This window comes from Oryza glaberrima, chromosome 1 (assembly GCF_000147395.1).
Source record: "Oryza glaberrima chromosome 1, OglaRS2, whole genome shotgun sequence".
NCBI classification, from domain to species: domain Eukaryota; kingdom Viridiplantae; phylum Streptophyta; class Magnoliopsida; order Poales; family Poaceae; genus Oryza; species Oryza glaberrima.
In genome coordinates this window covers 32448098-32462884 of record NC_068326.1, presented here as the reverse complement: position 1 = coordinate 32462884, position 14787 = coordinate 32448098, and the positions used below count along the sequence as shown (strand labels likewise).

Genomic DNA, 14787 nt, shown 5'->3' with positions numbered 1-14787 from the left:
GTCAGAGAGTTTATAACCATCAAACGGCTTGCCGAGTCACTTTGTAAGTAGGTGATAATAGGATGTCACTACAAACGATTTAAAATGAGACCCTTTAACAGACCGTCCAAAATGAAACATGACCAATATAGTCAGCTATCAAAAGTGGCTTAAATACAAACCATCTTTGCTAAGGTGCTCTGAAATTTGATAACTCATGAGAGTTTTTACTGCCCTTAAAGTGATACCCCCAGATACTTGATACTGGCAGGTACCATTTGAAATCAAACTACTAAATCAACAAGGTCATGATCGGAAATAATTTTTCCATAGGAAACGCTCCACCAGGCCCACATGTCAGGAATGACATGCTCATGCCTCTCTCTCTCTCCCATTGCTTGTGTCTCTCGCGCGACCACGACCTTATCTCGGTCTTTTGACCATCGTCACGTTCTCATCCAACTCCTTTGACAACGCGTGAGTGAGTTGCCTTCCCCAACAAGGCCTGACCAGCAACTCACCTCATCGAATTCTAGCTTGCCTCCTCCTAGTTTCGATGATGGCGCATATGCGCCGCCTCGGCCTCCCATAACCTGCCTTCGAGAGTTGCTTGCTTCGTCCCCGACACCGGTATACTAGTACTATTAGGTAGGAGGGAGGAGGACAGTGATCATTGAGCCAACACCCTTAGCCGGCCCATTACCATCACCACTGCCCCCGGAGGGCACCACTGAGTTGGAGGATCGGAGGCCTCCTTACCATTGCCCTCGGCCAAATATAATGGACTAGAGACGCTGGTGAGAGGGGAGGGTGTGAGAAAGGGCAAGTGATGGTGGGGAAGGAGGAGAAAGAGGAGCCGTTGAGGTGAGAGCAGAATGACAATTGATGATCCGTCGAGGAAGGATGAACACAATGCCTTGGGGAATTACATAAATGGAAAAAAGACGACCATTTTACTTTTATAATTTACATGGTGTTTTGAGGCTTGGTGTGGTGGGATGAGTGCCGGTGTTGGCAAGTAGCAAAGATCCTCAGCCCTCCGATGATGATCGATGAGTGGCTACAATTTGGTACCTCTTTCCGGCAGTACCAAAGATCCTCAGCCATCTGATGAGATGATCAATTAGTGGCTACGATTTGATACCTCCCTCCCCCGAACAAGGGTAAGAACTACAAACTCTCTTACTACGGGTACTATTTCCTCCGTTTCAGGTGATAAGATGTTTTGACTTTGATCAAAGCCAAACTATTTTAAGTTTGACCAAGTTTATGAAAAATATAGTAATATTTTCGATCAAAGGTAAATTTATTATAAAAATATATTTAATTATTAATTTAATAAAACTAATTTGGTAATGTAAATATTATTATATTTGTCTATAAATTTAGTCAAATTTGAAGCAGTTTGACTTTGACCAAAGTTAAAACATCGTACAACCTGAGACGGAGGGAGTATCACACAAGATTTATAGTATACTCCCTATATATAACTCAAACCATCAACGATGATGATACACCATAAACTATCCTAATTGTCAATTATTGTCATTAATTAGACGAATTTAGGTACAAATTTAATAGATGCGTCAAAGATCAAACATAAATAATTGTGTCACCCATAGAATGTACTTATGTACGTACTGATCAGAATCATTTCGATGAAAATACTCCGAAGACAAATAAAGCTAGCTTCTTACTTTGCAATACGACAGTATATATAAATTGCTCAGCCTGTGGCAGCTGGCTAGCTAGTCGTCTCGAAATCTCAGTGAAAAAAAAATGAACATGATTATGAGCAGGTTAATCTTGACGTACTGTACACATTACACCGTACTTAATTTGTCAAAACAAGAAATTAAACCAGTCTAAATCAAAACTAATTAAGCTAGCACTATCTAATTAATTACCCTACATAGATAAGTATGAAAAATAAAGAGCCCGGCCGGCGGCTGGCTCGCCAGGCAGGCATATGCATGCATCATGCATGATCGATCGATCCGTTGGCGCGCGGCGCTTCCGGCGCGAGCCGCTCGACCGTTCGCGCAAGCGACTGGAGGTTGCAGCGCACGATCGTGTCCACGAACACGCGCGTCTCCTCCCAGGTGTTCCCCGGCGGCACGTCCACCACGTACGACTCGACCACCACGGCCATCGCCGGCGCCGCCGCCTCGTGGACGGTGGTCACCGAGCGGTAGTTGGCGAGGCGGTGCTCGCCGCCGACGATCCGGAAGCTGAGCACGCGGCGGTCGTCGTCCAGGACCTCGAGCCGCTCGCGGCTGCTCGTGGCCGGCAGCCCGGACACGACGCGCACCTCCCGCACCGACCCGACCTCGCCGCCGTCGCCGTCCACGAGGCGGCAGCTCTTGATGAACTTCTTGTACGCCTGCGGCCGGTCGAACCTCCGCACCACCGACCACACCGCGTCCGCCGGCGCCGCGATCGCCTGCACCACGGTGGAGCAGCACTGCCCCGCGCCCACCGCGTGCTCGTGGTACCGCGCCACCTCGCACGGCACCGCCGGGCACGCCTTACCGCCGCCGGCTCCGGAGCCGATCGGCCGGCTGAGCTGCGGCGGTGGCGAAGGACGTACGGCGGCGTACGGCATTGTATCAAGCGCTCGTCGTTGCCTTCTTTTTCCTCTGTAAAGTAAGAATGAGACAGACAGGGGTGGGTTAGGATTAACGACGAAAGTTCTCGTCCCTGAGATTTTATATGCGTCATTTGTGAGGCAAGAGGTGGATGGTTGCATGTTAAATAGGTGTGCTTGCTTTCGTTACTGTGGTGGTTAGTTGAGCAAGTTGATGCGCTCCTTCAGGGGTTACTGACGAGGGTAATCAGGGGACGATAGAGTTTTGACTTTTTTGAGGTTTGTTTCTAATGGAGTAGTAGTAAAAAGGGCTGGAAGTAACTAGTTTGAACAAGTCATTAGGTAGAAAAAGCGAAGATTAAACTGGCTATAGTGGTTTCCCTCTTGGTCTTACTAGAGTAGGTGACGAAATAGTAACCTTGTTGTTACGGATAGACCTATCTATAAATAGCAACTTGCAGAATCTTTCGTCTATGTGAACCTAATTAATATGACGTCAAAATAGATTAATGCAAAGTTTCTTTAGCATGTGGTACATGGACCGGAGAATTAGTACTAAACCAATTACTCCTTAGCCACTTGCCAGTACAAAATGGACTAGCAACCTGCGCGTCACGAACGGAAGAATCCATGGAATCCTTGTCTACTCCCCTAGTACGTCTTTCTAGAAGTGACATTCTGAGTAGTATATAGATAGAACCTAATTCAAAGCCTAATGTTATGTTCTCCCCTGTTGTTTAATCAGCTAAGAAATCCATACTCCATATGCCTCTGTGCCCATTGGGTTCAACTAACTCATCATTGTCCAATAGAAAAAGAGATGGTGATAAATTATCAAGTGTGGGAAAAATTGAAAATAAAATCCTTGTTAGCTGACTCATCTAACAAGTGTGCTGTGTGCAAGAGGTGCAACTTGTGCTCCACTTGGTACTGACGTGCTGTGATGGATTGGGAATCTGTGATCTCATCTTTTTTGAATGGCCTGGGCTCCACTAATAGCCCACAGAGGCTCAGAGAGGTGATAGCCTTGATTAGGCCAGTGCCGTGCCGCGACTGGATAGAGAAGCCCAAGCCAACCCGGCACGCAAAAGGCTCGCAAAACTCGGCCCAACTCGAGGAAAGTGGCCTCGTTGATGCTCCTCGGCATAATCAGCCAAGGGGGGTTGCTAGTTGGCGCGTGCCAGCTGCTCCTGGCCCAAGGCGCATCAACCCTTTTTTTTCGTGATTTGTTTTTTCTTTTTTTTGCGATTTTTTTCGGTTTTTTTTCGTTTTTTTCTGATAACTTTTTTAAATCTTTAGCACACTTATTTTTTAAAAAATGTTTTGAGTTGAAAGTTTTTAAATCTTAACTTGAAAATTTTTAAATCTAATTTGAAAGTATTCAAATCTCGAGTTGAAATTTTTCGAATCTGAGTTGAAAGTTTTCAAATCTCGAGTTGAAAGTTTTCGAATCGGAGTCAAAAGTTTTCAATTCTCGAGTTGAAAGTTATTAAATCTGAGTCGAAAGTTTTCATATTTTTTCAAATCTTAACTTAAAAATTTTTAAATCTGTACTTGAAAGTTTTTAAATCTTGAGTTGAAAGTTTTTGAATCTCGAGTTGAAAGTTTTCGAATCTGAGTTGAAAGTTTTCAAATATGAGTTGAAAGTTTTCAAGTCGAAGTTGAAAGTTTTCAAATCGGAGTTAAAAGATTTCAAATCGGAGTTGAAAGTTTTCAAGTCAGAGTTGAAAGTATTCAAGTCAGAGTTGAAAGTATTCAAATCTGGGTTGAAAGTTTACACATATATGGAAAAATTTCGGAAAAAAAAAAAACTAACCATGTCTTGCCGTCTATTGGGCCGTGTGGGCCGACGCGTACGCGCCAATTAGGATTCCTGTCAGCCAAGCCCCGGTGAAAACAAATGTACCGCGAGTCTGAGAATGCTATTTCGCGGCGCGGCGTTGCCAGCGTGTACTTCCGGCCCACACGGCCCACACATACACGCACGATTTTTTTTCTTTTTTTTCGCAACCGTTTCTTTCTTTTTCTTTTTTTTCTTTTTTCGTAGTTCGCTTCCGTACGGATAGGAGAAAAAATTGTTATTAGTTTACTAGTCATTATTTTTATATTTTTATTAGTGATTAGTTTACTTAGTAATTTTTAAATTTTAACTTAAATTTTTTTAAAATTTGGACTTTGGACTTGAAAGTTTTTAAATCTCGAGTTGGAAGTTTTTAAATCTCGAGTTGAAAATTTTCAAATCTCAAGTTGAAAGTTTTCAAAATTTTCAAATCTGGACTTGAAAGTTTTTGAATCTCGAGTTAAAAATTTTCAAATCTCAAGTTGAAAGTTTTCAAAATTTTCGAATCTCGAGTTGAAAGTTTTCGAATCGGAGTTGAAAGTTTTCAAATTTTAACTTTAAAATTTAAATCTTAAATCAAAAGTTTTCAAATCTAACTTAAAAAATTTTCAATCTGTTAGTAAAAATATCTCAAAAAAAATCTTCAGAATCTTTCCTAATTAATCCATCCATTTACTTTTGATAGTCATATGTCCAAATCTAAAAAAATTATTTTTGATAGCCATATTTCAATCCAACAACTTATCATCTTAATGGCTTTTTTTGGATTTAATGTGTGATTCTTCATTCTTCCACACAAGATTGGCTACATGGACATCGAGAAATATAAATATTAATGAATCGCTTGTTTACGAGGAATGACTAGGAGCATGTTTAAATGGATAATAAGTAGAATCACTTATCCTTAATCTGTGTGCCAAGATGAAATATGACTATCAAAAATAGATGGAGGGAGTATTATCATTAGTGTTAAGTGTTAAATAAAGGTAGTTGAGGCCTTAAGTTAAGGGGGTGTGCACGCTAGCGCGCCAGCTAGCCACCCCCACCGCGAGTCCGCAACTACCCAACCCCACAGCACCGCGTGCCCGCGTGCGATGGCATTCGCGCCGCGCGTAGGCCGCGCGGGCTGATCAGCTGATGGTCCGCGCGGGGCTACGATTCTGCTACGACTTCATACGAGTCTACGAACCAGTCGCCGTAGCCCGGTAACGATCTTGGGGCAGGCTTGCACACAGGTGCAAAGATACGTGTGGCAGACATCCGCTCGACGGCAACCGCCTGGCAGTGGAGCCACCGTGTCACTGTCACCTACCAAAGCTCTGCAAGGATTCTAACTTTCCAATAGCCCGTGAGTTTACGTTTTGTCCTGATGCATGATGAACAGCCCATCATCAACGGGAGAAGCCAACCAATCTATCATGGACATGTCGTCCTGTGTCGTATGGCGTGCATCTGTACATATACTACTTTTAATAATACTCCAGAAACTAAATACTACTAGAAAGGATTTTGTTCGCCTTTTAGTACGTGAGGGATAATTATCCCTTGATGTTATTGGTCGGAGTACCCTTGCATCACCATGAATGAGAAATAATAAAGAAATGAAAAGAGGATTGCAAACCAAACTGGGATGCTCCCCGCATATGGGTTCTGCATTTAGCAGCATAACATCTAAAAAGCAGATATCACAAATATTTTCAGGGGACTACTCCAGGACCAATAGGAACTAGAGATTACTACCATGAAGGGCACATGCTTGCATCGCATGCTAACCATCTACTGTAGAGTAGTAAATACAAAATCTCCAGTTCTGCCAAAAACAACCAACTCGAGTCAAGAAAAAGGACAGCAGTTTCATGCAAAAGAAAACATTAAATAGTACATATCCGGGAGATATGCATTACTTACTGCGAATCAGCTAAATATTTCCCCAATTTATTAGGCATGTATTACCCCCCTGGAAATATAACAAAGAACCAACTGGAGTCTGGAGAGTATTAAAACCAAGGCAAGGGGTTCCTTCTCATGGCGCACACCATTCTACTCCTAGTAGTGCTCCTCCTTTCCTCCACCACCACCATTTCCACCTCCAAGAGAACTCAGCTAAAGTTCTCGGCTATCTTCTACTTTGGCGACTCCGTTCTCGACACCGGCAACAACAATTATATCCCAACATTGGCTGTGGGAAACCATGCTCCTTACGGCAGGAACTTCCCAGGAAGAAAGCCAACAGGGAGGTTCTCCAATGGCCGGCTTGTTCCAGACCTCCTCAATGAGAAGCTGCAGCTCAAAGAATTCTCACCACCATTCCTGGAGAAGGACCTGTCCAACAATGACATCATGACCGGGGTGAACTTCGCGTCGGCTGGTTCAGGATTTGAAGACCAGACGTCACGCTTGTCCAATACCCTGCCGATGTCGAAACAGGTGAACCTCTTCAAGGAGTACCTCCTCCGGCTCAGGAACATCATCGGAGAGAAGGAGGCTTCCAGGATCATAGAGAACTCCCTGATATTTATCAGCTCAGGAACCAATGACTTCACACGTTATTATCGTTCCTTAAAGAGGAAGAAGATGGACATAGGTGAATACCAGGATAGTGTACTCCGGATAGCACAGGCTTCTGTCAAGGTAAAAGATCATAAGCATTTCCTGAGTTGTTTGTACTCAGCTAGATTGAAGCTGATTGTTTCAATTCTGTAGCAGTAGAGACTAGATATATGACTCTTCTTTCACTTACTGGAATGCAGGAACTGTTTAGCCTGGGTGGGAGGCAGTTCTGCTTGGCAGGTCTTCCACCATTTGGCTGCACACCAATTCAGATTACGTTAAGTGGAGATCCTGACAGAGCATGTGTGGATGAGCAGAACAGGGATGCCCAGGCCTACAACTCTAAACTTGAAAAGCTACTTCCAGCATTGCAAGGCTCACTCCATGGAAGCAAAATTGTCTACTTGGATGCCTATCAAGCTTTCAAGGAGATCCTCGACAATCCCGCTAAATATGGTATGGTTGTCCAATAATGGCGTGAGTTGTAACTTACTACATTACAACTACACGCATTCATTTGTAATATCATATAAAGTTGTGAAGCATAATACCACAACAGATTTGGTAAACACTAAAAACACCACAATGCTAAACTTGGGAATTAACAGCTAGAAGCTGACAGGAAACCAAACAACTAACTAGCTAACAATTTAATGGCAAGAGACAGAAATATCATTTCTTAGTTACTTATTCCATGTACTGTTTTTTTTTTTGTAACTATAGCAGCTCTCACCAAAGTTTGCCATGATAACAGGATTTATAGAGATAACACGAGGATGTTGTGGGACTGGGCTCAGAGAAGTCGGACTGTTGTGCAATGCATTGAGCCCTATCTGCAGGAACGAGTCATCATTTGTATTTTACGATGCTGTGCACCCAACAGAGAGGGTCTATAGGATAACAACTGATTACATACTGAAAAATGCTATTCCACAGTTCAGTTAAATCAAATTATCAAATAATATTTCATTCCTTATGTTGATGCATTCTGCCCGTTCTTTTTGCTGTGCAGTGTGCACTAAGTCCATATAACAAGAAAGAACCCTTTGAACATTTACCATTAATCGTGTTATGCTTATGTATGACACACTGTAATCCTTGGCAGTCCCAATAATGGGTTTAAACTGTTTACAAGGTGAAATATAGAATGAAGAACATAAAACTTTGACTGGATAAGAAAAAATGAGATGACTATAGAGACAAAACGACTACAGGGTTATCCCTTTGTAAGAGTGATGAAAGGAGTTTTCTATAAATCTTCCATACTGTGAAATCAACATTTTGGTTGAAGCAAGGGTTCCGCTAAATAAAAGGTCGAGAGGTCTGCAAATTCCATCAAAATAAACAAACAAACTAAGCTACCATATGGATCCAGAACGAACTGGCACATATTGTGCATTTTTTATGCCTCTGTTTTATAAATGGGATAGATTCAGTGTTGAATAAAAAATGTCTTAGATTATAGAAAAACACATCAACATCTAAAACATCAATTAGTTTCATTAAAATCTACCAGGAAATATGTCTTGATAGTGTATTTTTCTATAAACTTGGTCAAAGTTTAAGAAGTCTGACTTAGAAAACTAAAATGTCTTACAATATGGAGCAGAGGGAGAAGAAGATAAATCCTGGGTAAAACAGTGCAGTAGTATATTAGCATTAGTTGCTCTAGGACTCCAGAGTTCACATGATCCCAATTAGTAAAGCATCAACCACTACAGCACATACTGTGAAAATAATACAAGTGGCTAAAACAAGGATGCTACACACCTTAGGCTGGTCTCCCTGAGAAACATTATAACGCAGATTAGCACAACGCACCCAGAAGAAGCACTTCACCTGGTCATTGCTTTGAACAACTGCTGAATTCGTGATCTCACATCCTCAAGTCGCATATATGACTCTCCTGCAGATCCTGTTGCCTTCAACATCTCAGCCATATCCCTGTAGGCTGGAATTACCAGCTCCTCCACTAAAATGCTAAAATCCACTCCTTGCTGCTTATCCACCAAGACCCACCGTGACTGCACTTGGCAAATTGCTTCTACAAAGTTGTTAAAACGGCTCAGCTTCTCTGTAATAACATTCACGTTGCTGCAAAACCTTTTGTCCATCTCAAGTATCATGATAGCCTTACCCCAGGTAGCCCGTCGGTATTCCAAAATCCATTGGTTAACCTTTGAATGTATTACCTTGATCCAATCCTCACCCAGCAAGACCTTGAGTTCACAACCATTGACTTTCTTGATTATATAGATCCCATTGTTAACCAGGAAGACACAACTGAGAGGAGCATGGCTATAAACCTTGGATTTTGAAACAAGATTTCCCGTGAGCACATCCACAATCCAAGCAAGGTGGATTGCCAGTGATGATGTTGGACGATCAGGTTCTATTGGACAGTTTCCAGAAGGATCAGAACTACCAAACTCTAATAGCATCACTTCTTCCAAAGTATGGCGAGAAACACATGCTGTCACAAGGTAGTTCATCACATACCTTGTCATTGGATGCACTCCACCATCTAGTGGACAAGACTCACTTGGATCACGTCGTACTAGGTTTTCAAGAGCCATTAAGATGGCCTTAATTGACAATCCGAGGCATTCACGAAGAGCAGCTACTTCAGGATTAAAAGCATCATCAAGAACAGGAAGTATATCACGTACAGCATCATACATATCAACTATGCGGAATAGACATTCTGGATTTTTTCCAGCAGCGGCAATAAAATTTCCAAAGGATAGGAGTTGGAGAAATGGATGACACGCGGTGACAAAAGCAACGTCACTGTAGGATGTGAAACCCTCAAAAATGCTATCACACAGGTGTCTTTCACTTGGGATCAAGATGTGAAACACAACACGAATTGCAGGGATCCAGCACATGATTTGAATCTCAAGCTCCTCCCACGATGCTGACTTGAACATCTCTGCCATGTGAGCATGAACCCCAAGGCGTGCAATGCTCTCATCAATGAAGTTGAGGCGTGAAGAAGCATAGGTCTCAGCACATGAATCACCAAAACCAGCAGCAACCATCCTCTTTGCAATTCGGTTTGCCTCAAAGATTACGCCCTCAGGTAAAGCATCAACAATGATGTCGAAGTTGCTAACTGGCTGGGCTACAAGGGTGTGCCTATCATCATCATCATCATGGCTTTTCCTGGTGTTGGGGTAGCTGCAGTTGGTATCGAAGCCAGATGCATCAATCAGGTGCTGCAACTCTTCTCCAAGCCTCAAGGAACAACGCTCTAGAAGATGGTCAAAACTCTCAAGGAGGATATGGTCCGCTGACATGCTTTCAAGGCTGTGGATGGTGGAAGTTAGTTCATCCACAGCTTCTAAGAAGGCATCAGCATCATCAGAACTAGACCAGAGGGGCCGATTCAAGCAGAGAAATTGGGAAATCAGGTCGTTAAGTGCCTGCAGAGTATCCTCCATGCCAGCCATCACCCTTTCTTAGATTAAATTCCTTCAGATCTGCAACTTTGGATATATGAACTTCTTGAGTCTTCAGTGCAAGCCATGGAAGAGGATGGTGCAGTCCAGTCCAAAGATCTGCAGCTGACAAAATTGACTAGGATGAATGAAATTGCGAACATACCTCAGTGAAGACTAATTTTGAAATTGGTGATGCAAAAGATTGTATAACTATAGTCACAGCTCTTCATGAAAATTAGTGCTTGATGTAATAGGGGAATAATGGATTGAGCGTATGTAGACATAACTACAGCAGTTTTTCAGAAATAATAAAACCTGTGTGTTGACAGGTCGCAATCAAGTTAAGTCAAGACAGAAACATCCAACAGTTCGAAGGAAGAGTACAATCACAAAGCACTATTTCCTGGCAACCATAGAATTTGGACTTTTCTTTCAAGTTTGAACCAACTCAGCAAGTTACTGAGACTTAAAGGCAAACTGCAGTTGGACTGACTGATTCCACAGAAAAAAAGAACCGAGGAAGCATTGACAAGCAGCACATATAAGTCCTAAAAACAAAAGAGCAGCAGGTTTCCTCCTCTTATGCTTACCTAACATCCAGTTCTTACCCCATCCCAACGGTCCCACCCCCACCCCCACCCACCCCGCCCAAAAAAAAAGATAGCTGTTAAAATTTTCTACATGATGTACCATGTACATGTAAAATAAAGATCAACTCATCTATAGTTGCAGCAACCAAAACTAGCACCTAACCTCATACATTTTCATAAATTTCTTAGATTGTTGGTTTGTCGTTTGACATTCTTAAATTATGTAAAACTAGTATTGTACCCCTGTTTTGCAGCTACTAGATATGTTAATGCGTATGTAAGTGGGTGTAACCCGATACATTCAGCAGGCTATTTTAGTATTTTCCTTGAATAGTTGGTTTGCATGCAACCAAGCATGCCCAGCATGTAATATTAATAGTTAAGGAAGATAGATAAGTGCAACATACTTGGCTGCTCCATACTGTCTCACCTAAGAGCATCTTTCCACCAGAAACCTCAATTCTACATTTGAGCAATGAACGTCAGTCAACCTTTAGATCATGCTTCAATGTATCCACCACAATCATTCATGATCTTATTTCAACCGTGTTAATAAAAAAAACTCTAGGTCAACAAAACTCATTGTTGAAATAGAACACAATTATCAACAACTTTAACATGAGAGCTAATTTCACAATGGCATTTAATATCAGTATAAAGGCAATAAAGGAATACATAAAGATTTATGTTTGAACCACTTCATCAGGAAAACAAACCCAAAAGAGGAAAAGGCTAATTAGCTTGCCATGCTTATTATGAAAGAGTTCTTACCACTCTAACCATCATAAAAGCCGGGCAATATAAATTGGCTAAAATCTAGTGGATCTGAATGATATAGGTGCTTATCACTTGAATGCAGTAAGCATTTGAAATAAACAAACCATCACACTTCATTTGTGAAAACTTAAGGAGCAAATAAGCCAAAAAAGGAAATATCAATAACATCATAAATTAGATTGCATTACCAATTGATAATTAAACAGACACCTAGGATAATTTACAAAGTTTAAGAAACCCATAATTTTCTCATCTAAGATGAAAAGTAAACCTTATGGAACAATGCCACCAAACACATAATGGCAGAATGTCACCATCACCAGTGTTCAGATATCCACCATAGCAGCAACAATGACACCAAAATCACAGCTATAGAAGCATAGTGACTATAATGAACTAATAATCACTTGGACACTCCTTCAAACAGGTGCTGGATTCGTGCTTCAACATCTTCTGGGGAATGCTTGATGAACAAGTCCTGTGCAGCTTCCGGAGATGATTTCAACCTTGAAATCAAGCCCATATATGCAGACTTCACAGAATCTGTTATTGCTGTCCTAACATCCTCGCGCAGCTGCTCATCTGCAATCACCCATTCTGACTGGATAGCACATATCTCTTCCAAGTAGCCATTAAACATCCGCAGTTTTTGTAGCAAGGCCTTTGCAGGGAGACTACCAATGCCAGGACCACCCGTCTGCAACACTGACATGACCTTTGCCCAAGCCCCACGCTGGTACTCCAAACTCCAACGGCGCACTCTACTCATCATCTGCTTCATCCACTCATCACCAAGCAAAACCCCAAGCTCACTGTCATTCACCTTGTGAATAATGTACTTCCCGTTGTTCATCAAGAATATGGATGCAAGTGGCGGGTCCCTATATATCTTAGATTTGGTCTCCAAATTCTTGTGAAGCACATCCATGATCCATGCAATGTGCACTGCAAGTGACGAAGTGGGGCGATCGGGATCAACAGCAATAGCTGCGCCGCCAACAGCACCTAAGTCACCTTCCATCACCTCTTCCAGTGTCTGTCTTGATCCACACGCAGCACGGAGATAGTTCATCACATACCGGGTGATTGGGTGTATGCCACCACCAGGAACAGAAACACGGGCAGGATCACGTCGGATGAGATTTTCCAATTCCATGAATATACCTTTGATAGAGGAACCAAGGGTGTTGCAAACAGCAGAGACCTCGGCACGAAGTGCAGCAGAGTAGGGATCAGCAAAGACAGGGTCGAGGTCAGGAAGGAGGTCTCGCACGGCCTCATACATGTCAATGACACGGAAGAGACGCTCTGGAGCACGACTAGCAGCAGAAACTGCGTCGCCGAAGGAGATAAGCTGCAGCACCTGGGTACGAACTGCAGCAACAAAAGCGAGGTCGCCATAAGGGGCGAGGCCATCAAAGACACGGTCGCAGAGGCGGCGCTCGCTGGGGATCAGGATGCGGAACACCATCTTGAAGGCCGGGATCCATCGGGCAATGTCGAACTCGAGCTCCTCCCACGGCAAGGAGTGAACCTCGTCGATAGTGCGGGCACGGATGCCGAGGCGGGCGACGCTCTCGTCGATAAATCCGCGGCGTGCGGCCGCGTACGCCTCGGCACACTCGCGGCCGAAGCCAGCGTCCACCATCCGCCTCGCGATCTGGTGCACGTCGGAGACCGATCCCGGGGGGAGGGCGTCGATGACCACGTCGAAGTCCGAGACCGGCTTGGCGATTGGGATTGGCTCATCGCCGTAGCCGTCGTCCGCGTCGTAGTCCTCCTCCTCGCTCTCATCAGAAGCGAACCCGCCGGGCGCTGGCGGCGCCACGTCGTCGGGGCGCTCTATGAGCGCCCGGAATTCATCCTCCAGCCGGGCCATACACCGGCTGAGCAGCTCATCGGCACGGTCGAGCAGCCCGCGGTTGGTCCCAGCTGCGTCCAGCTCCTGCACGGTGCCGATTAGGTCGTCCACCGCCTCCAGGAACGCGTCCGCGTCCGCCGAGTCGGCCCAAATCAGCCTATCCATCGTCACGAACTGCGAGATCTGCCGGTCCAGCGTGCGCACGGTCCGCTCCAGTGACGTCACCGCCGGCATCGCCGCCACCGCCGGGGGAACCGCGGGCGGGGGCGGCATCGGCGGCGACGCCGGCACCGAGTGCTCCCCAGCACCCGCTCCTCCAGCTGCCGCGACCGCCGCCGCCGCCGCCGCAGCCCGCGTGGCGTAGAGTTTGTCCAGCGAGAGGCGGCCGTCGTAGTTGGAGAAGACCTTCAGTATATCCTCCGTCATCGTGTCGGTGCGGCCCAGGGTCTTGACGATGTGCTGCACCGTGGCGAGCAGCTTCTCCTCGCCGTCCTCCGCCATCGGCGGCTCCGGCAGGACCCCACCTCCCGAAGCCTCCCCACCGGCGGCCTAGCCCCGACGGCAAGGGTTTGGCTCACGGCGTGCGGCCGCGAAGCTCCTCCGTGTGGCTGCGGTTGCGGAGGGTGCACGCCGTGGTGGTCTGGCGCTCTGGCGGACAGCGACAACGCGAGGGACTGTGAGAGCTCACTGGGGTGTCGCCGTGTCGCCGTGCTTAATCGCCAGCGTTGGTTCCAGAACTTACCGCGCCGTCGGGCCGGTAAATCCCGGCGGGCGGTGGATGTGAGCCGTAGCTTGTCGTATGGACGGTCAGATGAGGCCCGTGGAGATGGGGGCAAGATAAAGTAAAAGGCGCGGTGACCACGGCAGACTTGCGGTGGATGGGGCGGTGGGGAAAGCATAAATGCGGATAGCGGTGGGTTAGACGAGGGTTTTAATTACTCACTGACATGTAGGGTCACGGGGTTTTGAGTGTCACGTCGTGGCAGAAAGGCGCCGGTGGGCTAGCGTGATTGACGCGGAACCCGAGGTGGACGGACTATGGAAATCGCACTTGGGCTGCCTTCCCGCAACATCCGCTTGGGCTTGGCAAAGTACATCGAGGCATAAAACTACATGGGCTGCCAAAAAGGGACGGTCCATTAAGGGCCCAAGATTCCAAA

General features: G+C 45.0%; 4 protein-coding genes across 6 annotated transcripts; 1 reads left to right on the top strand and 3 right to left on the bottom strand.

The window, feature by feature from the left end:
* Positions 1 to 1870: 1870 nt before the first annotated feature.
* Positions 1871 to 2728, bottom strand: LOC127757387 (abscisic acid receptor PYL4-like). Its single transcript, XM_052282889.1, has one exon. It carries the CDS (start codon positions 2726 to 2728, stop codon positions 1958 to 1960), a length of 771 nt encoding a protein of 256 aa, XP_052138849.1. The 3' UTR covers positions 1871 to 1957.
* Positions 2729 to 6431: 3703 nt separating this feature from the next.
* Positions 6432 to 8090, top strand: LOC127772992 (GDSL esterase/lipase At1g58430-like). Its single transcript, XM_052299000.1, has 3 exons — positions 6432 to 7037; positions 7157 to 7412; positions 7711 to 8090. Exons 1-3 carry the CDS (start codon positions 6432 to 6434, stop codon positions 7899 to 7901), a joined length of 1053 nt encoding a protein of 350 aa, XP_052154960.1. The 3' UTR covers positions 7902 to 8090.
* LOC127772972 (exocyst complex component EXO70B1-like) lies at positions 6891 to 10988 on the bottom strand. 3 transcript variants are annotated; one of them, XM_052298985.1, is made up of 4 exons: positions 10563 to 10988; positions 8796 to 10444; positions 7147 to 7212; positions 6891 to 7029 (listed from the first exon to the last, which is right to left on the bottom strand). In XM_052298985.1, the coding sequence occupies exons 2-3, from the start codon at positions 10406 to 10408 to the stop codon at positions 7164 to 7166; spliced, it is 1662 nt and encodes a 553-aa protein (XP_052154945.1). In that variant the 5' UTR covers positions 10409 to 10444; positions 10563 to 10988; the 3' UTR covers positions 6891 to 7029; positions 7147 to 7163. The 3 variants fall into 3 exon arrangements, 2 of the variants coding, with proteins under 2 accessions (XP_052154945.1, XP_052154938.1); XM_052298978.1 differs by having other exon boundaries at positions 8796 to 10438; XR_008017489.1 differs by having other exon boundaries at positions 6962 to 7029; positions 8727 to 10986.
* Positions 10989 to 11922: 934 nt separating this feature from the next.
* Positions 11923 to 14367, bottom strand: LOC127772963 (exocyst complex component EXO70B1-like). Its single transcript, XM_052298967.1, has one exon. It carries the CDS (start codon positions 14126 to 14128, stop codon positions 12170 to 12172), a length of 1959 nt encoding a protein of 652 aa, XP_052154927.1. The 5' UTR covers positions 14129 to 14367; the 3' UTR covers positions 11923 to 12169.
* Between the last annotated feature and the right edge of the window lie 420 nt (positions 14368 to 14787).

What these genes read in the sequence shown, in the direction of transcription:
- LOC127772963 (XM_052298967.1), bottom strand. Translation starts at nt 14,128, where the DNA reads ATGGCGGAGGACGGCGAGGAGAAGCTGCTCGCCACGGTGCAGCACATC.
- LOC127772972 (XM_052298985.1), bottom strand. Translation starts at nt 10,408, where the DNA reads ATGGCTGGCATGGAGGATACTCTGCAGGCACTTAACGACCTGATTTCC. An exon ending in TTGTTCAAAGCAATGACCAG is followed by an intron (nt 7,213 to 8,795) that starts GTGAAGTGCTTC and finishes ATTGGTGTGCAG; the next exon opens with CCAAATGGTGGAAGACCTGC.
- LOC127757387 (XM_052282889.1), bottom strand. Translation starts at nt 2,728, where the DNA reads ATGCAACCATCCACCTCTTGCCTCACAAATGACGCATATAAAATCTCA.
- LOC127772992 (XM_052299000.1), top strand. Translation starts at nt 6,432, where the DNA reads ATGGCGCACACCATTCTACTCCTAGTAGTGCTCCTCCTTTCCTCCACC. An exon ending in TAGCACAGGCTTCTGTCAAG is followed by an intron (nt 7,038 to 7,156) that starts GTAAAAGATCAT and finishes ACTGGAATGCAG; the next exon opens with GAACTGTTTAGCCTGGGTGG. An exon ending in CGACAATCCCGCTAAATATG is followed by an intron (nt 7,413 to 7,710) that starts GTATGGTTGTCC and finishes CCATGATAACAG; the next exon opens with GATTTATAGAGATAACACGA.